At 39.3% G+C, this 26065-nt stretch overlaps 2 protein-coding genes across 11 annotated transcripts; one reads left to right on the forward strand and one right to left on the reverse strand.

Annotated features, from left to right (window-relative positions):
- myef2 (myelin expression factor 2) lies at positions 1 to 14941 on the reverse strand. 5 transcript variants are annotated; one of them, XM_037749596.1, is made up of 17 exons: positions 14732 to 14940; positions 12334 to 12536; positions 11526 to 11578; positions 10541 to 10548; positions 10352 to 10445; positions 9020 to 9211; positions 8774 to 8927; positions 8626 to 8675; positions 8481 to 8541; positions 6956 to 7102; positions 6346 to 6390; positions 6153 to 6263; positions 5921 to 6016; positions 5754 to 5813; positions 2507 to 2688; positions 522 to 573; positions 1 to 376 (listed from the first exon to the last, which is right to left on the reverse strand). In XM_037749596.1, the coding sequence occupies exons 1-17, from the start codon at positions 14839 to 14841 to the stop codon at positions 213 to 215; spliced, it is 1782 nt and encodes a 593-aa protein (XP_037605524.1). In that variant the 5' UTR covers positions 14842 to 14940; the 3' UTR covers positions 1 to 212. The 5 variants fall into 5 exon arrangements, with proteins under 5 accessions (XP_037605524.1, XP_037605533.1, XP_037605544.1 ...); XM_037749605.1 differs by having other exon boundaries at positions 6153 to 6248; positions 14732 to 14939; XM_037749616.1 differs by lacking the exon at positions 5754 to 5813 and having other exon boundaries at positions 14732 to 14941.
- Positions 14714 to 26043, forward strand: ctxn2 (cortexin 2). 6 transcript variants are annotated; one of them, XM_037749663.1, is made up of 4 exons: positions 14846 to 14978; positions 23175 to 23325; positions 23546 to 23691; positions 24169 to 26043. In XM_037749663.1, exon 4 carries the CDS (start codon positions 24238 to 24240, stop codon positions 24481 to 24483), a length of 246 nt encoding a protein of 81 aa, XP_037605591.1. In that variant the 5' UTR covers positions 14846 to 14978; positions 23175 to 23325; positions 23546 to 23691; positions 24169 to 24237; the 3' UTR covers positions 24484 to 26043. The 6 variants fall into 6 exon arrangements, with proteins under 6 accessions (XP_037605607.1, XP_037605591.1, XP_037605575.1 ...); XM_037749679.1 differs by lacking the exon at positions 23546 to 23691 and having other exon boundaries at positions 14714 to 14847; positions 24169 to 26042; XM_037749647.1 differs by lacking the exon at positions 23546 to 23691 and having other exon boundaries at positions 24169 to 26042.
- The last annotated feature ends 22 nt before the right edge of the window (positions 26044 to 26065 follow it).

The raw sequence follows: 26065 nt of genomic DNA on the forward strand, positions 1-26065 counted from the left end.
CAGGTTTAAAAATTAAAAAGTTTATTTGTCCAAATAAACTGCCTGACAAATTAAAAAGGGTTTACAAAACAAAAGAGCTATGTAGTATATATGAACAAAAGAAATAACAATGGACTCATGATATGAAGTAATTGTGTTTTTAAAACAAAACAAAAGATCATTGGCAAGAGGGCTGAATGTGGAAATGTGTTAGCGCGACTTCTACAAAAACTCTAGGCGTTCCGATCGATACGGACGTCCACCTCTCGGCCGTTGATCTTGGTTCCATTCATCATCCTGCAGGCCTTCTCGGCACTCTCGGGAGAGTCGAACCTCACTGTTCCACAGCCCTTTGACTTCCCGTTCTCCATCTTGATCTCTGCGAACATCACCTGGCCTGCAGTGGACAAGAATGAGCAATGAATGAATGCAAAGTGTCGGTGAATGTTAAACTCATTTTGGCATTCGTGTCAGAGAGAAGTCTTTGAGCGGCTTGTAAACTAAGCAATAAAGATTGAATTCACACTAAGCAAGAGACGTACCGCAGAGACCGAACTTCTCTTTCAGCTTTTGCCATGTCAGATCATAGGACAGCTGCAACACACAAATGTATACTTCAGTCAGTACAATTGTCAACATTAATATATTTGAGGCTAATGAGGCAGAACTAGTACAAGATGCAAATAAAAAGATGAGTTCATCAATAAAGCATATAGTACAAATACATCTAGAGATAATTAATCCATTAATTGTAAACTATTAAATTAATAGCCAACTAATTTGATAAATCGACTAATTGGTTTGAGTCATTTTTTAAGAAAAAAAAAGGTCTAAATTCTCTGATTCTAGCTTCTGAAATGTGAATATTTTTTGGTTTCTTTACTCCTCTATGACAGTAAATTGAATATCTTTGAGTTGTGGACAAAACAAGACATTTGAGGACGTCATCTTGGGCTTTGGGAAACACTGATTGACATTTTTCTGCAGATTAAGCGACAAAGAAAATAAGAGTGAGTTGCAGCCCTAGTACAAATTCATCATCAAAAGAGTCTGACTCAGAGGGAAAATATGCCAAGAGTCAAAACCTTCCCTAGAAGTACAGCACCAGTTAAGTCATCTAAAACACACCAATCATGAACTACTAATTTACAGCATCATTACCATTTATAATAATGTACAGCAAGCATGTGTTGTTTCCCATTAAAACCTTAATGAACACTGGGGAGAAAATATATTTATCAATGAAACCGTCAATAAATAAGTGGGGAAGTCCTCGAGATGGGTCTTTAACTCCAATCCCATTTAACCCCCCTGAGACCGACTTTACGGTCTTTCAGAGGCTGTAGCTGGTTCAGCTTTAGGACTAGAGTGAAAGGGGAAAAACTGGCTTGGCCATTTTCAAAGGGGTCCCTTGACCTCTGACCTCAAGATAGGTGAATGAAAATGGATTCTATGGGTACCCAGGAGTCTCCCCTTTACAGACATGCCCACTTTATGATAATCACAAAAAACATGCAGTTTTTTTGAATGCAGTATAAATGTGTTATTTTTTGCCTATTCTAAAATGATGCATTTGAATATTTCTGCCTACTGGGGTCCCTAAACAGTCTTGAATTACATAAATTGGGTATCACAGTAAAGCTGAGACTCTTGTGGATCCAATGAGCCCAACTGTATTCATGTGTGATGATGTAAGTCCCCATAGTAGCCATTTCATTGTAGTGAGACCATTTTTTTTTTTATTTGACCTCACTGCATAAAATGAGCTGTGGTGACCTCTCGGATAATCACAGCCTCAAGAAACTTTACAGCCACAAACTAGAGACCTAGAGCATTCAGAGGATGGATGGCTTTTCTAGCTAGATTGACAATAATGGGGTTTCTGAGCAGTTTACACAACAGAAGTGCTCGCCATCCAATCTCTGAAAAATGTAATTATTGCAGAAATCTCCAAATGTCAAAAGTTTTTGATACCGAATCACAGCATGGCTTTTTCTATGGTGTTCCTCAAGGTCTTGGTGTCTTAATGTGGTATTTTGGAGGGATTATTGATCATTTCTTAAATTCTTGAGTGCTAAAAAATGGTTAAATTGAGCATCAAATCTGTGTAACAAACGGTAACAACCCAAAAATGACTACAACATGAGACATAATAGAGCATGGGAATGACCATCATATACTTCTGTCATAATGTTCTAAGCCCCGATACACTTTCACAATTTATTTTAATTAATTAATTAATTAATTAATTAATTAATTAATTAATTATTATTTCTGATTTATGACTAGAACAACTTGACACAGTGCTGAGCTCAAATTAAATTATTAAATTAATCTTCAGGTTCCCAGCTTTCAGATGATGTACACCACTTCTATGTGGGATCTACTGTTGACCTGCTATCTCCCCCTAAAGATCCCCTGTACCAACCTAAAAAAGAAAAAAGGTCTAATGTGGATCTCAGAGGGTTAACAGACTTCTTATTTTCTCTACCAGCAAAGTTAACTCACATATCTAACACACACTTACATTTCTCACAAAGATCTGACAGCCTCCTTTGGACCCGGAGCCCCGGTCAGACATTCCTCCACCCATGTGCCCCCCCCCACCTCCGTAGCCACCGAAGCCACGGTTCATGTCCATCCCTGACATGCCCATGCGGTCAAAGCTGGAGCCCATCCTGTCCATCGACATGTTGCCCATTCCACCACCTGCAATTAACAAACAGACTCATAACATTAGAGAGCAATTTAAACTAATGTACTGTAAATTTTAATACTTGTATATTAAAACTGCCATACACTAATCATTACAATGATGCCTTTAACCATCTTATATATAGCTTTTCATTAATTTAGTCCAATGACATGTAACTGAAGTGTGTGTAAACACTGTAAAACCGTACTGGTATTCAATCACATTCAGTCCAATGTCACTGTGACATTGTTGTACAGGAGAAGCAGACTTTGAACCTGTACTTATTCCTCTCAATAGAAATAGTCTTGCAAAATTTCTCCTCACGCCTTTTCCATTTTGTATTTTCTGTAAAACTCCATGGGCCGGATTTTAAATTGCGCAACGCCAAGTACAAAGCGGTGGGTTTTCAGCGCACAAACTGTGTGGGCGTCTCCAAGGACACCTGCTATTTTGGTTCATGTATGTGCAGCGGTGCAAAGTGCAAAAGGGCTGAAGTGGAATAGAAATTGGAGGGTGTGGTGATTCATAAATACACTCTTTGTCAATAACTGTGAGGTACGACAACAATAGCTCAACAAATGGAAAGGCACGTCTTCAGGCAATCATATTGTCTGGATGGAGCAGAGCGGCACGACGTGAACACACAGCACCACAAATCTGCAGCCAAGGGCAGATGGTATGGCTTTTATTGAATTTGTACAACGATGATAGAAATACATACAAAAATGTAGATGAAGATGTTTATATGCACGCATCAATCCAACGCCTTTTCAGTTTAAATTCTACTGTATCTCGCGTTTGAATGCCACTTTTGCTAAAAAGAAAGTTTGATTGATGAGCCGCTATAACGGACCAGTGTGATGTGTGTAAAGGTGTATGGGGTTATTCTGTTATCCTGGTGCCATTTGCACATGATGTATATAAAGGTAAACACTGGATGGCCGTGCATAATGGCAATAATAATAACAGCTGGAGTGCTACTTGCACAGGTCGTTGCGCCACCACGAAAATAAGGCCAAATTAAAGATATAATAGTTTTGAATTTTCAATAAGTTTTTATTTTATTTTAGTTTTGACTTTTTCATTTCATTCTAGTTTAGTTTTAGTTAGTTTTCAGAGTGTGTTTGCTAGGTTTAGTTTCGTCTTTCAGAAAGGTTTAGTTTAGTTTTTATATATTTAGTTTTTCAGTAGTTTAGTTTGTGTTTGTTAGAGCCAGATACTGTACAATGTCTCAGAAGTAAGCAGCTACACACATACAAAATACATGGTTGGAGAACTGTGTAGGAATGGCCATGAAGTTTAATGTTTAATCTTAGCACTACTTTAGTGTCCGATGTGAAGCAATTGCATAGCGCCATCTCCTGGAAGGTCAAGTCCGTTCAGTTTCTGTGTTTCAATGTCTCAAGAGTTGACAGAAATTCATGCCGTCTCCTTTTTCAACTGAAATTAATTTACATTCATTTTTATTCGGTTTTACCCAGGCAATATCATTTCAGTTTATTTTTTATTAAAGGACAATTAGTCATTAAACGAGTTTTTATTTCAGTTTACTAACAATATTTTTTACTACTTATTTTCATTTTAGTTTCAGTTTACTATCATAAGCCTGGTCCAAATCAATGAAACATTCTCCACTGACATCATAATTACAACAACAGGTTACTATGGAGCCATAAGATTTTTTGCAATTTCATACCTCTGACAAAAAGGGAGAAGCTAATGTTGGTACACATGTAAAGTAAAAAAAGGGGAATTAAAACTATTTTCTTCCATGCAGTCGTGTTGAGGAAAATACCTTAAATCTAGTAATTACACAGGACCGGGTTAAAATTCCATCCATCTCAAAAAGTGTCGTGTTGTTCATTGCGTTACAAAAGACGATGTTAGTATTAGAAGAATTGTGAAATGTCCCAAGATTCCACTGCACACCCAGATGCCAAAAGTTTTTTTTTTAGGTTTCCCCATTCTTGAGCAACACAACATGCACATTAGATTCTTTCTCATGCTCCCTGTGTCTGGCTGCTCACAAGCATGAATGACACAAAAATAAAATGTTATGGCTGTTGGTGCGTATTAGGGCTGGGGCGATTCGTTGACGTAATTGACACGAAAGCATCCTGGAGCGCTTTCTCAGGACGGCAGCAAGACTGCACCACAGTCATGTTTAGTTTTTGTCCTGACCAAGGTATGATATTTTAGGATAATCAACAAGCGTTTCAATGTGTTCTTCGTCGCCCTACAGACAGTTGTTACAGTCTATAAATCGTTTAAATTATTTCCCTTGCCCCACACTGATGCAAAAATACATTTGCCAGCAATTATCTTAACTGCATATTACTCTAGTGATGTAATGGGTTGCTGTGAAATACAGTGATTAAATTAATCTGTGTCACAGCTATCCTTTTGAATTTGAGGTCCAGTATTTTTCTGATCAGGCATCTGACAAATAGGGTCTATTATCTTGTGACATCTGTTTATTTTCAAGAGAAGATTAATTAATAAAATATTAAATCAGACATTTTTTATATTTATTTTGGGTAAATTAATTGTTATATCAATCGGGAATTTAAAAAATAATCTTTAGAATAATCAATTAGTTAGTTAGATTAATCGACTAATAAAAAAAAAAAATTTGATTAATCAAGGAAAAAATAATTGTTAGATGCAGCACTAGAGCATATGTATATAGTATGCAATGTAGATCCTACAGTACTCAGGGACTTCATGTTCTGTTTAAGGACAACACATGAGCAGAGCCAATGCCTCTGATTGAGGGACAGTCTCTCCAGCTACTGGGCCTCCTTGTTACCCATTTTACTGACACTTAATGACTTTATACATCATGTTAGACAAATACTCATTCCTCCTTTTACATGATTGGCTATATAAACTGTCAAAAGACTATAAAATGGTAATGGCTAATAACTTTCAAATGTCAACAGTAATAAAGTGGCCCGTGGCTCTGCTCGAGAGATTACTGCCGCTTAAGTACCTCCAAAGCGAATGTGTATCTGCAGTATAGGGGAAGAATTGATATAGAACAGATTTAGAAAAGCTGTGGATGGAATATCTAACGTACCTATTCCAGTCCCCATGTGCCCCATGCCACCACTGCCCATGCCTCCTCCAAAGCCTCCACCTAAAGAAGAGAATGCAAGTTGGCGCAGCACACAAAAAGCAATCCCCAAACAACCCAAAACTACACAGAGGAACCTCTGCTGTGTTTACAGTTTAAGTATCACTTACCCATTCCTCCAAAAGAATCACCAAATCCTCGATTCATTTGCATGTCACTGTGGCCAAAGTCACGGTCCATCCCGCCCATTCCTGACCGGTACATATCTCAACAAAGAAAAAAAATGTAACCTTAGATTTAAGTTACCAATAACATAAAGGTGCGTCTCAATGTTTACAGTTAGTATAACATGCTAGAGCTGAACCTCATCTCTGCCCAGTAGGAGTGAATACGCTCACTTACCTCCCATCCTCCCACCTTGCGCCATGTCTCTCCCTCCAAAGCCACCCATGTTGCCCATGCTGTCCATGCCTCCAAAGCCCCCGCCACCACTCATTCCTGTCAAAAGCAGCACTAAGTTTGAACATCCCTCTTTCCTTCCCTCCGCAAAAAGTTGACAACGGTCTTTCACAGGAAAAACTAGCAAAAACCTTACCTCCTCCAAGTCTGTTCATTCCACCGTAACCTTGAGAATCCATACCTGTGGAAGAAGAGGAGGTCAGACTTGATGGATGAATGGTTTACACATTAACTGTATGTTGGTTTGCCAGCATATTAATTATTACAGAATGATGTTCAATGCCGTTGATTAATGCCGCTTTGTGGTGCTAATGTGTGGACCAGCTAGTGGAAATTAATCTGATTCTCTGATAAGCATTTGTGGGCTGAAAAAATGACAGATTACTCATTCTAAAAAAAAACAGAGGTTCGAACTATTCAAATATCTATTTTTGCGCATTATGTCCATAAGAGGGCAATATGAAAGACATAACTACTTGTATAAGTATATTTATTTCAACACAAACACGTCTTTTAAAAGAGATCTATGTACCTACACATTACAAGGCAGGCAGCCACGGTAGTGCTGCTTTTTTTCACAATCGAATATCTGTTTTTTGACAATTTGAATATATATGAATGTAGAGTATTCGCCAACAGCCCTAATAGAGACAGACTGGTTACCAACCCAGTATGTGATGTACTGTTTGTAGGATGTGTGAGCATTTCTGCCAAAACATAACTACACATTTTGAGAGGTGACTGACCTCCAGGCCCCATGGAGCCCATGCTGCCTCCTCCTCCTCCTGCTCCTCCCGCTGCTCCTCCTCCTCCTCCTCCTCCACTGCTCAGACGGTTGGCATTTATAGGCTGCCCTCCTGGCCCCAGTCCCATGCCAATACCACCTAGACCCCCTACACACAAAATACAAAAGAAAAAAGAGGAAAGTTTGAACTATGTAATTTACTAGCACAGAGTGGATTACATAACATAAGAATTTATACAAAGCTAAATCAATACTCAAAGAGTAGAAAAAAAGTAAAGTAGAGTGAAGAGCAAAGATCTTTACATGATGCTTTACTGCATCAATGTACCATCTCTCAAGAAAGGAAGATGCACTGCTCGGGGCGTATTTAAAAAAAAGTACAGACATTGGTTGCTGTTGGGTAGAACAGATGTTATTTATTCACCCATGTGTCATATTGTTCAATATTTCCACATCCTATTTTGGTGCAGCGAGTTTTTACTTTCAGTGCAGACATCAGTCCATTCCATTAATAACCAATAAACAAGCACACCATAACATGGGAACCTGCTACAACTCCAATTGACTGATGTTTTTTTGAATACGATGACTTTCACTAGACAACAACTACTACTTACAAGTAATTAATCTTTACCAATACCAATTAGGGCTGCATAATTAATCTAAATTTTAGCGAAATCGCAATATGGCCTACTACAATTTTTAAATCGCAGGAGGTGCAATGTTTGTTAAAGGTGAAATATGTGTCAAATTAGCATTTTAAATGAAATGCTGTGCTGCAGAGATGTCCTGGCCTACACATCATATTCTAAAGACTTAAAAAAAACAAAAACATCTATGTTTGTTACAGATTCCCACAAAAATCCCACCTTAATTATTTTAACAGGTTTTTCAATGAAAATGAGAATAGTGATGTAAAAACTATCATTTCCTCTAATATCGCAAATCAAATCGCAATTGCACTGTCAGTCAAAATAATCGCAATTACATAATTTTTCAAAATCATTAAGCCCTAAATACAATACAAAATAATGTTTGTAACCAGAGTAAAACAAGCATATAGTTTGGAATTTGATCAATAAAGAAACAACATAAAATGCAGATTTTCCATCTAAAAAAAACAATCCAGTTACTGTATGTGTAATACATCATTTTATACAATAAAAACCTGGCCCTTTAATTAAATGCTAAAGAACTGTTTAAAGAAAGTTTAAATATTTAACTACAGTGGTGACCGCTACTTCTTTTATCATGGTGCGGTTACGTGTGAAGCAGCATGCAGATGACAGAAAACATCAAGCGGCCGACAGCTATCAGACTTTCATTAGCACACTGAACATGTCCGGGCCTTTCTAACGTCACTGTAAAATATCTATGCAATTTTAATAACATGTGCCATACGTTCCCGGAGGGCATCACACCTCTTACACTGACAATATTAATACTATACACCATTCACTGAGCGTATTACAATGGATATGAGTTTGATATCAACAGCTGACAGGGGGGGGGAACAGTGTACTCACGTGGTAACTGAGGTGATTTCTCTACTTGACGGAAATCCTCAGGAGGAACAGATTTCTCATCCTGTAAAACCACACGACAAATGTTAAAATTCTTTTCCACATCCTCTGTATAACTTAAGTTATATAATAACTAAAGATTACATACTATTTTAACGTGCATCTGTCTGTCAAATAGCATCTGTCCATTGAACATGGCTGAGTCCAGAGTCAAGGAGAAGGTCACGGTAAAATTGTAAAGCATTACTTTGTGTGCTTGTTTTTTCTCCATTTTAGTGTGCAACTCTGAAGGATACATATGGCCTGCACCGCCTCCAGGGACTGCTCAAATGTCACTGTTCCCATCCCGCGGCTCTTGCCGTCTTTATCCTCCTTTACATCTGCTCGTTTCACCACACCTGCCATGCCAAACACCTCCTTCAACTTCTTCCAGCCCACCTTGAAATCCAGCTGAAAAGCAACAGAGAGACACCGTTATTGTCAATCAACATGAATCATCATCACTGCCTAGATTTGGAAATTGTTTATTTCTATGTTCTCACATTGGCCACAAACACTGTGGTGCCCAGTCGTCCAGCCTGCAGTGCATGGATGACCTCAGGTGGGATGTTGGGGTTGTTGGCGATGGAGTGTGGGATGTTCATCCCACCAGGCCCCATGTCCTGCCCACGAACTCCCTGCTGACCTCCGCCCATGCGCTGCAGCACACGCCGAGCATGCTCCCCATCAGGGTCCTTGTAAGAAAATACATCACAATTTAATTCTGATCTCGGATAACATGGCAAATCAGGATAATCTTGAGTCAGTCAGGTAAGGGTTGTACAACTGATAAAAAAAACAATTGTACAATGCAATTCCACACTCAATCGTGTTATCTGGTGATACTACAGTGTATCATATTTCTAGTTCCACTAACATTTTAATGCGATGTAATGAGTGCTACAATTATTTGTGACCTATTACAACTCTTTCAAACCTCTTATGGATAGAATCTACAGAAAAGCCAAAAGCAAAGTGAAATCAATGTTAAAGAGAAGGTTTAAATGTACAACCATCTGTCACTGGGAACTACAGTGAAAACCGAAGACCGATCACGTCTGTCCGGGGCAAAATTGATCACTATAAACGGAGGATTATTATAACACATTTTGTTTTGTTTTTCTCCATCTGTCATGCAGATTACCATCTAATTGACATTTGTACATTTATTACATGAATACAAAGCTATTAACAGGCCAGCTGCCAATTCTTTTGCCTTTTCCCTCTCCAAGGGCCCGCTCGGGGTGAGGCTTTGCCGTTTTTTGGCCCACTCTGTGTCACAGCAGTGCGGGCGGTGCATGTGTATGAACGGCCTGGGCTCCGCGCTCACACGGTGAGCAGCATGGAGGAAGGCGGGCGCCGTTCGTCCACATATGCTGCCTGCGCTGCGATGGCGCAGAGCTGGTGCACAGAGGTGCTTTCCCTGTGCATATTTGTTTTTCATTGAGAGAAAATTACTCTTTCTCCCGTCATGATTACAAAGTTACCAGGAGGCAAAGTATATAGGGAGTAAAATAAAAAACAAAACTAAAATTGAATTAACATAAGCCTACTGTATTTTTTTAATATTTTTCCATGTGTTGTCATATGAACACTGTAAGCGGACCACTTGATTACTATAAGCAAACTATTTACACAGCATTTGTATAGGAATGATTCTGTCCCAAGCGTTTTGGTCACTATGAGCAGTTGATCACTGTATTTAAAAAAAAAAAACATTTAATAAACTGTAGTGAAAAACATAAGCAAATTCACTTCTTGAAGCCAAAAGGTTAGTTGTTAAAGACAACACTATAATCAAAGTTTTCAGTTTTTAAACCAGAATTTGCTCTCACCTCCTTGATGTTGAGAGGCCTTCCACTCAGGTCATGCTTATTCATGGTTTCTATCGCTTTCTTCACAAACTCCTCATCTTTGAACTCCACCACACTGTTGAATCAACGAAACAGAGGCATCCGATGACTCCAAGCTAGTGTAAAATTAAAAAGAAGTTCTATGTCTGAGAACGTAAGGTAGTGTCTTACCCACAACCCTAACCAGGGGCCATCACAGGAGTCCAGGTAGCACACATATCCAAAGTCGAGGGAGTGAACAAAATACAATTAAAACCAAGACAAAGCAGTGGAACATAAATAAATAAATCTAATGTATCAACATGCTTCTACTGTAGTATTTTCTATAGTGCATGTCGGCCATATTTTGCCCACGAGCTTGAGCCAGCAGGTTTTTGGTTGTGTTTAAGTCTATGGCAAAGATTTAAAAGCCAATAAGAGCATATTTGTTATCATTATCTGAAGCAATGTTGCCAATTAATACTTTTTAAATAATAAAACAAAAATTGTTTTTATATATATATATATATAAAAATTTTTAGTAACTATGCATTGTAAATTACCTGAAACATTTTAACGTTTTGAACTGGACACAAGGTAGAAAATAAAAAAAACTGTATTAACAAATTTATTTAGTACATTGTTTAGGATTGACCAGTTTTACCACTGCAATAAAGAAAAATATTGTGGTCCACCTTTACATCTATCGTATGCATTTTGCCATTTAATATAAAACATAACGATAAAAAAACGATACAAGATCTTTCAGGGCTGTTTTGTTCCTTTGAAGAGAGAGCTGTTCCATATAACAGAATTGTAAAATAAGATTTTGAGACATGAGGGTCAATCAATAAGACAAATCACACAACCCACAGTTCCCTTTGGAAAATGGCCAAACAAACAAACTTTTACACCAATTGAAATAACAACAACAAAAGCAAAAGTGCACTCTTAGATGAGTTCATTAGGCTACTTTTCCAAAAATCAACAGGACATCTCCCTTTCAAATGAATATCAATCATTAGCCATCTATTCGGGCTCTAAACACAACCCACAGTATCTCCAGTTCAGTAACTTAGTGAGACCCAAAGGATCAGAACCTAAAAGAGCACTTGATTAATGAAAGCCTGCTGAGGGCATTTAAAACCTCGTGCAGCAAGTTGGCCACATCACTTACCCTTGACTTTCCTTCTCCATCCTTAAAGAGCTCCACGTATGTAACCTCACCAACTACATGAGACATACAAAGGAAAAATACCAAAAGAACAAAGGAATTTAAGTCACCAAGTCTTCCAGTCGCTGTTGGCCTTGGCAATGCCGCTACAGATGGAGATGTCCCATTAATGATCAACAGTCAGCCCAGACCAACATCCCACCAGACAACACCATGCCTTTCTGGGCAGTGACTGAGACACCCAAAGGCCAAGGCCAGAGAGAAACACAGCTACATTAAACCTGGGAAATTCAAAACACTTCAACATGATCAGTTTGTCAACAGATTCCATTCATGGCAGTTGAGAGTTTTACGCTGTCCTTTGACCTTTCAAAAGGCGTCTTGAGACCCCATAAATCAGAAAGTAAAACATTGCAATATTTTCATTTATATAATCGAGATTCACCTTGCAACAGATGCAACAAAATCATTCAACAATCAATTCTACGACTGGTTTGAGGTTACATTTTGGAGCTGACAATGCCATAAAACAAGTAACAATGTAACTAAGTTCATCTTCCTTTTCTCACAGACATATCAGCCCAAACTAAATTGGTGTCCATCCAAAAGAATTGTATTAAAACTCCAATATCACACTATGTTGGTTCCATACTACGTATATGCGCTAAGTACATCCAGAGAAAGCTACAAACTAATTGACTACTGCTAAAAGCAGGATGCAACATCTAGTAATAAAAGGGGTCAAGAACTTCTGGTCAGCTGAAGAGATAGAGAGAAGGGGAGAAACCATCCCCATCACTGGGGACATTACCTTTCTCACGCATTAGATCTTTAATGGCCTGCCACTTCATATCATAGGGGATATTGCTGATGAACACCCGGTTCCTATGAGAACCCTTCTTTTCTCCAACATGTTTTTCTTTATAGGGATGGAAGCGGCTTCCTCTTCTGCTCCCGGAGGACTTCTCTTTAGCATCATGCTTTTCTTTGGGGGGCTTAGTTTCTTCAGCATCCCTACAAAATGCACAACGCTACAAGTCAGAGAACATGCTTTCTCAAAACAACATTCGGAGATCACATACTGTAGACTAGGGCTGCAGCTAACGATTATTTTCATAGTCTCTTAATCTGTTGATTACGTTCTTGATTAATCAATTAGTTGTTTGGGCTATAAAATGTCAGAAAATGGTGAAAAACGTTGATCAGTGTTTCCCAAAGCCCAAGACGACATCCTTAAATGTCTTGTTTTGTCCACAACTCAAAGATACTCAGTTTACGGTCATGGAGGAGTAAAGAAATAAAAAATATTCACATTTAAGAAGCTGAACTCGGGGAATTTTGACTTTTATGTCTTAAAAAATTACTCAAACTGACTAATTAATTATCAAAATAGTTTGTAATTAATTTAATAGTTGATACTAATCGATTAATCGTTGCAGCTCAACTGTAGTCTACACATTAAAAGACATCTCAATACATTTATATGAATTCATTATTAATTTGTTAATACCAGGTTCCTATTGTGTGTTTTGCATGTCGGTGGTAATGTGCTTTTCTTTACACTGAAATAAAACTTTCTTCCATACAGACGTTAAGGCCACTACTTACCTTGAGGACAAATCGTCAAAAAGGTCATTAGGCAGCACAATACAATCTGAACACTATTATATATATTTTTTATACAGAGCCTTGTATGGATATGTGCTAGGACATCTTTGGATTCCTATTAGGGCTGGGCAATATAACGATATACATCATCAAAACGAAATAAAAATGTCTATCGTATATATTTTTCTATATCGTTTATATTGTGATATAGGCTAGGCCAACATTTTTTTTTTTTCTCTATACTTTCACTTACAACTGTTACCTTCATTTTGCACTCAGGTTCTTAAAATTAGAAAATGCTCTTGTACTTTTAATTTGACAAGTATTTAATTCACCCAGGAGTATACATAAATAAGTTTTAACAGGTGGGTATTTCATATATATATGTATTTATTGAACTACTAGGAAAAAATGTTATATCCTGATATATATGGTTATTGAGATACGAAATGACCTATATATATATATATATATATATATATATATATATATATATATATATATATATATATAGCGTGATAGAAGATTTTGGCCATATCGCCCAGCTCTCATTCCTCTGAGTGTAAATAGAGATTATTTCGCAATTAATTTGCATTTTCTCAACAAGTAGATCATGCATAGTAACCAGGGAATGAACTGAGCACCTGCCACCTGCCAAATAACAGGGTAAATGTTGGCTGTGGCAGGTAAAAAATTCAGGTCACCTGCCACCATGGCAGATGGGTTTTCCTTATATTAAGAAATATCATTGTTAAAAAGCAATTCTAAAGCCTAAATAGATACAATAGTCATAGATTAAGGTTACATGATATATTCCATAATCCTACTGTCTGGTACCACTGACTCAGTGTTTACAGGTTTAAAGTGTTCTACCTAGATTTCAGAAGAGGCAGACAAAACAATTGAGTGGCAGGTAAAACACGTTCAGTGACCTGCCACAGTGGCACGTGAGGAAAAGGTTAATTTCAGACCCTGATTGTAACATAAATCAGATAAATTATTTATATTGGAAAAAATGCATTTTTAATGGCTTCATATTATTAAATTCTATAATGTTGAGACATGTTCTCTGCTGTAAAAGCTGTAATCAGGTGAGGTGTGAGTGGCTGATGAAATGTTAGCTTAGTTCATTAACACCAGCTGACCATTGGCAGCTAACCAACTACACGTTAGCTAGCTGCCAATGAAACATGCACAGCTGAGTTGAGATGAACAGCATGCTGACACCAGCTGTTAAAGCCATCTGTAACAGAGCACAGGCTGTTTGATATATCTGACTAGTGTCAGGGTTAAGCTAGGGTTAGCTTGTTTCAGTTAGCGTTAGCAGGACAGCCGAGGTTAGCACACAGTAACATGAACAGTTGGCCCATTGCACCATGATTAACCTTACAGAGACAGCCTCGCGTTTAGACTCCACAGGTAGACATTATATAGCAGGCTTTTAGCTACAACCCAACATGTATATCAGCTGGGTGCGGTCACAGTGTTTGATAACAGGCGCCTCGGCTAACAATAGCTAGCATCACAGGACTCCATTTTACGGCTAAGCTAGGTAACGGGCTGCTCAGAGAGAAGGGGACAATGCTTCATCTTCCACTCACGTCTTCACGCCGTTAGGTGTGTCTACAGACGTCTCCTCGGGTTCGGAGTGGACGGATGCAGTAGACTCTTCTTGCTTTGGCTCCTCATCGAGAAGTATAACATCTTCCATGTTGAGGTTTGTGTTCCTCCTCTCAACGCAAGATGCCCTGTCTGTCGCTACGCAGTTCAAAACCTGATGCGAGACTTCAGCCTTCAACGCGAGACTTTGAGCTGTTGCTAGGCAGCACATGGGATGGATATCATATAGTAGGTATTAGGAGACTGATTGGGAGGATGAACACAAATAACACATTTGAGTTAGTAGACAGTTTACAGGGGTCAGCAAGTGAATGAGTGAGTGTGTGAGTGAGTGAGTAAGTGAGAGAGTGAGTGAATAAGTGAGTGAGTGCGTGACTGAGTGAGTGAATAAGTGAGTGAGTGAGTGGGTGAGTGTGTGAGTGAATAAGTCAGTGTGTGAGTGCCTGAGTGAGTGAATAAGTGAGTGAGTGTGTGTGTGTGTGTGTGTGTGTGTGTGAGTGAGTGAGTGAATAAGTGAGTGTGTGTGAGTGAGTGAGTCAGTGAGTGAGTGAGTGAGTTAATAAGTGAGTGAGTGAGTGAATAAGTGAGTGTGTGTGTGTGTGAGTGAGTGAATGAGTGAGTGAGTGAGTGTGTGTGTGAGTGACTGAGTGACTGAGTGAGTGAATAAGTGAGTGAGTGAGTGAGTGAGTGAGTGAGTGACTGAGTGAGGGAGAGAGTGAGTGAGTGAGTGTGTGTGTGTGTGAGTGAGTGAATAAGTGAGTGAGTGTGTGAGTGTGTGAGGGAGGTAGGGAGTGAGTGAGTGAGTGAATAAGTGAGTGAGTGTGTGAGTGACTGAGTGAGTGAATAAGTGAGTGAGTGTGTGTGTGAGTGAGTGAGTGAGTGAGTGAATAAGTGAGTGAATAAGTGAGTGAGTGTGTGAGTGAGTGAGTGAGTGTGTGTGTGTGAGTGAGTGTGTGAGTGAGTGAGTGTGTGTGAGTGAGTGAGTGAATAAGTGAGTGAGTGTGTGAGTGAGTGTGTGTGTGAGTGACTGAGTGAGTGAATAAGTCAGTGAGTGTGTGTGAGTGAGTGAGTGACTGAGTGAGTGTGTGAGTGACTGACTGACTGAGTGAGTGAATAAGTGAGTGAGTGAGTGAGTGAGTGACTGACTGACTGACTGACTGAGTGAGTGTGTGAGTGAGTGAGTGAGTGAGTGAGTGTGTGAGTGACTGAGTGAGTGAATAAGTGAGTGAGTGTGTGAGTGTGTGAGTGACTGAGTGAGTGAATAAGTCAGTGCGTGAGTGACTGAGTGAGTGAATAAGTGAGTGAGTGAGTGACTGAATAAGTGTGTGAGTGAGTGAGTAAGTGAGTGAGTGAGTGAGTGTGTGTGTGAGTGAGTGTGTGAGTGAATAGTGAGTGTGTGAGTGATTGAGTGAGTGAGTGAATACGTGAGTGAGTGAGTGAGTGTGTGAGTGAGTGAATAAGTGAGAGAGTGAGTAACTGAATAAGTGAGTGAGTGAGTGAATAAGTGAGTGAGTGAATAACTGAGTGAGTGAGTAAGTGTGTGGGTGTGTGTGTGAGTGTGTGTGTGTCAGTGAGCGAGTGAGTGAGTGAGTGAGTGTGTGAGTGAGTGAATAAGTGAGTAAGTGAGTAACTGAATAAGTGAGTGAGTGAATAAGTGAGTGAGTGTGTGAGCAAGTAACTGAATAAGTGAGTGAGTGAATAAGTGAGTGAGTGAGTGAGTGAGTGAGTGAATAAGTGAGTGAGTGAATAAGTGAGTGAGTGTGTGTGTGTGAGAGTGAGTGAGTGAGTGAGTGAGTGAGTGAGTGAATAAGTGAGTGTGTGAGTGAATAAGTGAGTGAGTGAGTGAGTGAGTGAGTGAGTGAATAAGTGAGTGTGTGAGTGAATAAGTGAGTGAGTGAGTGTGTGAGTGAGTGAGTGAGTGAGTGAGTGAGTGAGTGAGTAACTGAATAAGTGTGTTTTTGAACACAGGCCCCAGAGAGCCATATCAAGTTTGATCCATGCACAAGACAAAGCCTAGACCTTTGAAGTATCCACTAAGAACCAGTAAGTCCCTGAATACTCTGCAGATGCTGTTATGCTAATGATATAGTGCAGATTGCACTATTCAAACGGGCCTATTCTCTGTAGTGTCCATCAGTTCATCATACGTATCTGCATAAACGTGTCTCTGTCATGTCCAGTTGTTTTTATCTGTCTATGTATAATTGTATCTTTGTAAGGTGTCCTTGGGTGTCCTGAAAGGCGCCACCAAATAAAATGTATTATTATTATTATTGCAGAATGAGCCAAGCCAATTCATAATTCCTGAAACTATTGATTGATGCACTTTCATTTTCTTTACACAATATGCTTTAACATTTGTAGAGAATCTGCCCAGCTACCCTTATGAAAAAGTAGTATACTTCAAGTTTATTTTATGAAATAAACTTAAGTAAAGTTCAAGTATATTTCCCAAGTATGCTTTATGTAAGTATACTAATATCAATGTACTAGTAGTATGCTTGTAAGTGTACTTCTTCAATACTTCTTGGGACTAAATTGGCCTGCTTTTTAGTTCTTAAAAGTATACTTTTAAGTGTACTTTAAGTGTAAGAATAGTAAACTTTGAGTACACAACTAGTTTACATCTAAGTTGTATTTTGTACTGCAACTATACTATGAAGTGAACTATATTACAAGGGAACTTTTAGGTATGCTATTAGTTTACTAGTTATATACTTGTAGCCCACTTTTTAGTTTATCAAAGTACACTTTAAAGTATACTCTCAGTAAACTACTAGTTTAATAGTTTTTACTGCAAGTATACTTGTAAGTTTGACTTGATGTTTTGTGATGAGATTAAAAAAATGAATAAAATATATTGTTCTCTCATGCCTCCATGGTGAACGGAGAATGCAAAATTCTTGATGAATTGAAGTAAATTCAAAACATACGTTTGCAAACTTTACACACTTTAATAGGCTACTCGATCAAAAAGTAAGCAGTAGTATAAGCCAAATATACTTAGACTTTTCTGTATACTTATCAGTATAAGTCAAGTATACTTAAGTTTAATTTCGTTAAGTATACCTCTGATAAGTACATAAAAAGTAAACTGAAAGCACACTCTCTTATTTTAAGTTTAAGAGAAGTATATTAATAGCACACTTGAATAAACTTCTCTTTGGTAAGGGTAGTCAGTGCAGATTCCACCTCCAAAACAAACCACTTCATTTCAAAATCTGACTTTTCAATATCACATAAAGTTGATTGAACACTTATAGAATACTTTATCTAGTTCCTAATTGTTAAAAGTTTTTTGAGATATGAGGACAACAACTTTTTGAGCTTAATAACCAAACCATAGTTTTATGCTGGACAAAAAGTAGGCCTATCATTTAGACATTTAACAAATTTACATTTGAGCAATGATTCAAAGCAAGTCTTGTTAGAAATCAAGTGTCAGGTATAACCCTCTGTGACCCACAATAGAGCCGTTTTTGTCTTTTTTAGGAGGGTACAGGGGGTCTTTAGGGGCAGATAGCAGATCAACAGTAGATGTCACATAGTAGTGGTGTACATCATCTGAAAGCTGGGAACCTGAAAGTTAATTCGGGATGCAGCTCAGCACTGTGTGTCAAGTTGTTCTGGTCATAAATCAGAAATAAACATGAATCAGTTAATTAAAATAAATTGTGAAAGTGTATAAGGACTTAATACATCATGATATATGATGGCCATTCACATGCTCTATTATGTCTCAAGCAATTTTTGGGTTGATACCATTTGTTACACAGATTTGGTGCTAAATTTAACCATTTTTTACCACTTGAGAATTGATAAAAATGATCAATAATCCCTCAAAAAATACCAAATTAAGACACCAAGAACTCGAGGAACACCATAGAAAAAAACATGCTGTCATTTGGTTTCAAAAACTTTTGACATTTTGAGATTCCTGCAATAATTACATTTTTCAGAGATTGGATGGCGAGCACTTCTGTTGTGTAAACTGCTCAGAAACCCCCTTATTGTCAATTTACCTATGAAAGCCATCCATCCTCTGAATGTTCTAGGTCTCTAGTTTGTGGCTGTAAAGTTTCATGAGGCTGTGATTATCCTAGAGGTCAACACAGGTCATTCTATACAGTGACGTCAAGTTTCAAAAAATGGTCTCACTACAATGAAATGGCTACTATGGGGACTAACATCATCACACATGAATACAGTTGGGCTCATTGAATCCACAAGAGTCTCAGCTTCACAGTGATACCTAATTTATGTAATTCAAGACTGTTTAGGGACCCCAGTATGCAGAAATATTAAAAATACACCATTTTGGAATAGGCCAAAAATAACACATTTACTGTATACTGCATTAAAAAAACTGCATGTTTTTACAGCCTCAGAAAGACAGTAGAGTCGGTCGGATCGTGGGTCTCAGAGGGTTAAGGGTGCATTGATGATAATACGGGGGAAAGGGTGTCCCTCCTCTTTGACTTCACCTCTAGACTCAAATGTCTGTTTCAAACTTTTTCAATCTTTTCATATAGCCTATTCTGAGGAAATCATTAACAGCCAAGCTATTTTAAAGCCCCTTTTGGGGATACTGTCCTATTTACAAACAATTTACACTACATCATAGTCCAAATAGTGATTTTATGTGTGGCAGACTCTTCAGCACATCTACAGGTGAGCTTCTCCAACCCAGATATTTGCTATGTTATGTAGAAGTATCTTATACTGATATTTTGATTAGGCTGCTTAGGTAGCTGCATGCTAGAGCCACAAACTAAATAGTTGGTGCAACATTACTCTGGAAAATAAATACATTTATTCAGGAACGGATGCCACTGCTAAGTCAGGTGCGATGTAGGACGGATTGTTACAACTTTTAATTACAACCATGGATCAGGTTGACCCGTAACTCATCGAGGACGTTAACCTTTAACATATAGTGCAGTACATCTGTAAATGTAAAACCAGGTCAATAAACTGATAATACATTTCCTTGATTGCTTGTGGTTTTCATAGTTGGATTTTGAAGCTTCAATTATACATTTAATCTGGAATATGACTTTCTGAGTAGCTGTGACAACATTTTAAAGTATCTCACCACATTCGTAGATTTGTATTTCTTTGTAGAAACCAGAGTGAGCCTTTGGAGGTGATTTTTAATAGTCAGTACTAAAAATACCTTTCTGTAGTGGCTTCCTTGGAAACACTCCAAACTAAAATATTTTTCCACTTTAAGAATCATTAACTTGTCTTTACAGCAAATCAAATAAAGACATAATCAGAAATGTTAGTTTAGCATTTTTCAAGCAACAATATAGTCAAACTGGAAACTACATGGTAGCTATTAGCCAACTGTAACTACAGCTACTAACAACAATAAATGAATTGTTTATTTATGGTTTAAATACCACAAAATAACATTAAAGGAGCAGTGTGTAGGATTTGGCGGCATCGATCGGTGAGGTTGCACATTGCAATCAACTGAAACTTCTTCTGTGTGCTAAGCGTGTAAGAGAACTATGGTGGCTGACGTGAAAACGTGAATGTCCCTATCTAGAGCCAGTGTTTGGTTTGTCCGTTCTGGGCTACTGTAGAAACATGGCGGCCGGCTCCGTGAAGAGGACCCGCTCCGTATGTAGATATGAATGGCTCATTCTAAGCTAACGAAAACACAATGATTCTTATTTTCAGGTGATTATACACTAAAGAAAACATACTTATTAATATTATATTCCATTTCTGCCAATAGATCCCCCTAAATGCTGCACATTGGTCCTTTAAAAGATTTTTTAAGAACATTTTGTGGTCATTTTTGAACCATCACCATTAATTTCTTTAAAGGTAGAGTGAAGATGCTGCCATCATATGAAACTTCAGAACCTCAGGAATCTATTGGTACCAACCATGTCATACTTGCTCGTCGTGAAGGAGGCTAAATAGCGCTCCAAACTTGCAAAAAATTTTGGTGAGGAAAAACGGTCATGGTTGTTTTCAAAGGGGTCCCTTGACCTCTGACCTCACGATATGTGAATGAAAATGGGTTCTATGGGTACCCACGAGTCTCCCCTTTACAGACATGCCCACTTTATGATAATCACATGCAGTTTGGGGCAAGTCATAGTCAAGTCAGCACACTGACACAATGACAGCTGTTGTTGCCTTTTGGGCTGCAGTTTGCCATTTTGCCATGATTTAAGCATATTCTTTTATGCTAAATGTAGTACCTGTGAGGGTTTCTGGACAATATTTGTCATTGTTTTTTGTTGTTAATTGATTTCAAATAATAAATATATACATATATTTGCATAAAGCAGCATATTTGCCCACTCCCATGTTGATAAGAGTATTAAATACTTGAAATATCTCACTTTAAGGTACATTTTGAACTGATAAAAAAATTGATTAATTTGCGATTAATCGCAATTAAATATTTTAATCGATTGACAGCCCTATTATTAATTAAAATAAATAATAAAACATTAATATGATATTCCATTTCTGCCAATAGATCCCCTTACTACACACTGTTCCTTTAAGAGATTTTTTAAGACCATTTTTATGGGCAGTTTTGAATAGCTTTATTGGCAGCTACAGACATATTTGTCTTGTACACTATGATGTGCACAATCACCTTGGCAATATGTCTTTAATAACAGATTATAATATTTATTCTTAAAAGGCAGGCCTCCTTGTTAATTTAATTGAAGTGGTGGGCCCCAGGAGGATTAGTAATTGCAGCAGTCAGGCTAATGGGGAGACCTGATAAAGTATTTAAAGTCTTTGTACTTTCTTGTACAGATTGTATTATCACTTAAGTGTGGGGGGTAGAGTTCATTAACATTAAAGGGGATACTGTTAAGCAGCTCATAGGATCGTTGTTTTACAGTTCTCAATATCAGTTTTGCTCCTGACCTGTTGTCTTTCTGAGATAAAAAGTCTATAATCTTTAGCCTCCTGTCCTATGGACACTGGATAATATTTTAATATGCCTTACGCAACAGGTTTAAATTGCCTCAAAAGTTCCTCTTCCTGAACCAAAAGCACACCTTGACACACGTAAAAAAAACATTTGCTGGTACTGACAGATGTGATAAAGATAATTCAGAAGCAAATGATCTACGGTAAGTCGCTGGACTTCTGTAATTTTCACATGAATGGATGTAATGGATTGCTAATAATGACGTACGCCTGTAACCTGACCTCATCGCTGAGGTCACTATTGTGCTGTGACGCAAGTCTTTTCCATTCTGACCTTGACATTTAAATTGACGAGGCCAACGAGGTGAAATGTCTAACGATTTCGTTGTCTACACAGTGTGTGACATCTCTTCATCTAATTTGCAAGAACTGTCCTTGAAATAAATAGGGAGATAAAATTGAGTCGTTGACTCCTGTCGACAAATCACAGCGGTGCCACACACCACCTATTAAGTATACAGACAAGTATTAAACAGCACAGCAGGACCACAAATTGACCCGAGAAAAATAAAACTTTGAAGTGAAAGTAAATGCGAGGAGGGAGGTTATTCACCTCTGTGTTTATATTTTCTCGGGGGATCTTTTTCTGCTGTTTACAACCAGAAAAAGACAAATGGAGCTCTCTCTGTACCACTTTTAAGCCATGAATTATTGCACACAAGGGATGACCATCTCCCTCATGGCTTATCCGTAGATCAGAGTCACTGCACCACTGTTACAACAACTACATAGCTGATATGAATTTGCACTGCATAACAACGAAACCAGACCTTTCAGTGCTGCATGACAGTGGGCAATCAGATGACCTGCTGTCTGTTTTCCTACAACAATACTGCTTTTCATTCACTACAGTAAAAATACCAGTCTCTTCTCCCTCAACATGTCCAGGGGAGCTTGCATTTGTAAGCCTTTAAGCAGCGCAAACTAATTGAATTTGAGCAAACTGCAGCAATTAAAAACACATCATCAAACCAGGCTTGCAGGGGATAACACTGTGTTGTACCAAAAATACCTTTTGCAGCAGCATTTATTGGCCGGGAGCAGTGAGAGGCAGCATTTCTCCTGCTGGCTTAGCCATGATATTCCTGTCACATTTTTTTTTGGTGGAGTCATTTTTAGAAAAGCCAAAATAAGCCAGGGGAGGAGGGTGGGTGGGGGGAAGTAGAAAAAGAAGAGGAGGATTGCTTGTTTATGCTGCTGCGTCTGCCGTCCCGGCGTTGCTGAGGAGGGGAATGTTGTGAATGACTGAGGCAGCAGGGCGGCGGAGTGAGACTAACAAGTGGTTGCCATGCAGCAGGAGCAAGCGTGCGTGCTTCTGGAGGGAGAGATAGAGAAACAGAATGATAATGAGTAGGAGGCAGCAAGTGAGGGAGCGTGAGGAGAGGAGCTGTATCTCTGAGACGAGACACACATCGTAGCTTGATCCATCACTTCTCTCTTCGTCTCCAGCTTTTTGTTTAGATGAGAGGTGAGCCTACAGCACGTCTGAGTGTGTCAGCGATGGATGGATTAATGGACATGTGTCTGAGGGTTCCAGGAAAGAGGAGTTGTTCGGAAGAAACGGCAGCAACAGGTCTGTGAGGATGGAACGATAATGACGGTGAGACGCCTGCTTTTTTTCCTCCTCAGACATCCTCACTCTGTCAATGCAGTCTCTGTCTTTCACCCTACCTCACTCCCTCCCTCTCTCCTCCCTCACCATGCATACTTGTGCAGTGTCCCGCTCATCATACTTCCTTCTTCCTTCGTCTGTCTTTCTCCCTGTATGTACCTTCCCTCTCTCATCCAACCCCCCCTCCCTCCCATCCTCTCACTTATAGCCACCTGCTGCTTGTGTTCATGTGAAAGATTAAGGAGGAAACAGAATGACAGACTTCCACTTGTGTGACCACACCAATTTTTGTGATCATGTTTTCTCGTCTAATGGAATTACGCTGTCTGGCAGGCATCTGCTCGCAGGCAACAGGTAGAGAGCCCTCTCTTTCTAAGCCAAACATACGTAACATCACATCTTCATGAGATGTCATCGATGCCTCACCGCTTTGCCTGTGTTTTAACAGCTGGCTATGCACTGCGACACACTGTAATTCTAACCCGACTTCAAGGAATGTAGCTGTGGTGTTGGCTCGTTTTCCTGCAGTCTCCCTCACTCTTCTGTTTCATGTTTGCTTTTTGCAATTTTCTGCAAAATTCCCAGAGGAGCAGAGTGAGAGAGAGAGAAATCGAAGTCTCCGGGCATCTGTTTGATACCACATTCAAAAGCAGCTATTTATAGCTACCTGTAACCCCTTCACGTTTCATGGTCAGCTCAACATCTAATTTCTGTATTTTCTCTTTCCCATATCTGCCTACACAGCGTATGCATTAAGCGTGATCATATTCAAATAGGTTGATGAAACGGATCCTCTCAAGGCAGCACTAATCTGACGCCATCTCTGTCCAGGTAACATGCAGGCTTCTAAACGCCTGACCCTATCAGAGGCGAGATGAGGCACCCAGATGCTCGTTTACCATGTGTAGCGTCCACTACAACCACTCCCTTGCTGCCATGAGCGGAAACGACATGATGGCGCACTCCCTGACTCTGGAGCAGAAGACGGCGTTTGCCTTCGTGGGGATGCTGCTGGTGTTCCTGGGGCTGCTGATAGTAAGGTGTTTCAGGATCCTGCTGGACCCCTACAGCAGTATGCCGTCCTCCAACTGGGCCGACGGCATCGAGGGGCTGGAGAAGGGGACGTTTGAGTACGCCCTTACTTAACACAGGGACACACACGTCCATTAGATGTCCTCATAAACAGAAATGCCTATAAACACACATACACACGGACGTGAATACACTTTACACACATGCAAACACACACGAGCAACCTCACACACACCATTAAGACATCTCCCTGTGATGGACCAAACTAAGAGACTGAAGCTGTGTATGTTGTTCAATGTGCGTGCACTTTTAGTTCAGAGTCCCTTCTGCTGTACGTGACTATATGTCTGTTATTGTGCGTGTCCGAGCGAGCGTGATGCAGACGCGGTGTCATATTGTTTGCCCTTCTGCCTGGGGGCGTGCATTTCAGCTCATCGATTTACACAGAGATGGCTGAAGCTCCCTTTAACCCATGCCTACAAGTTGAATGTGTGTAGATGAGGAGAGGCGGATGCTCGTGGGACAGGGTGGGAAATTAGGGTGCAGTGGGATTATTCAGATGTATTTTTGAAGACTCAGGGACACGAATCCTTACGTGAACTCAGAATGGGGACACAGAGTGGTTGCACCTCTGCACAGGAATGTATGTGGTTGGATACAGGGTATTATGTCAAGCTAGTTATTTGTGGACTAATCCAATCTGTTGGTGATCCAAAGGAATGCTGCTGCTGCTGCTGCTGTTGCTGTGTGTGTACAGATTGGTCCTTTCCGTGGCATCGTGCAATGAAAGGCAACTGAACAAACTGTGATTTATGGTGTTACTGTTTCTAAATGATGCAAACGAAAGAACAAACAACTGTTTACTTATGACGGTATGTCTGCAAAGACATGATTTTTGGATTGTCAATTGTTCCGTCTGTCAAGCGTTCTGTCTAAAAGGTTGGCTGATGCGACCACGCCAAAGAACTTTTAAGGGAAATGAGGATTGGACTCTGCTTGTTTTCTAATGACAGGGATGAACTCTCGCTATACCTGTCTGCAGAGGAAAAGGTCACATGGATAACAGGGGTGGGATGTCTGTCAGCACTGGACGTGAACATCTTTTTCTCAGTCATCCTCACCCTCTCTCTAACCCGCTCTCTTCCTTCCAGACAGATGAAGTCCTGAGCAGAGACGCTGCGATACGGCAGACTGGTCAAAGTCTTGAGTGTTCCTTTGCTAATTTCTACGGTCTACGGTTTCTCCTTAGTGCTGTGAATCTGCCTTACTGTGACCTTCAATGGGTTTATGTGCCTTCATCTAGAAACATTAGAGCACCTGTTTGTGTGTGTGCGCGTGTATCATGATGACAGATGCGTCTCCTGACCTGTTGCTTGCTCAGCTGGTGGTAGAGATTTCTCATTGATATAGATTTGATTCAATGATGTGAAATAAATAGAATTTCTTCAATTTAAAACATTGTCGGTCATACTTTTGCTATTTGGGGTCTCTTATTGCAATTTGTGGAGCATGTTGGGTAAAAAAAAATGTTTCTGAGATCAGTTTTACAAATTAGCATGATACTTTAGGTCAGTTGTTCCCAAACTTTTTCATGTCGAGGACCCCGAAACTGACACAAATTAGACCACGGACCTCCATTTGATAAGATTGTGTCCCAGAGTCCCCCATCTGATAGGATTTTTGCTATTTAGGGCTG

The sequence above is a fragment of the Sebastes umbrosus genome, chromosome 2, assembly GCF_015220745.1.
Source record: "Sebastes umbrosus isolate fSebUmb1 chromosome 2, fSebUmb1.pri, whole genome shotgun sequence".
Classification (NCBI taxonomy): Eukaryota; Metazoa; Chordata; class Actinopteri; order Perciformes; family Sebastidae; genus Sebastes; species Sebastes umbrosus.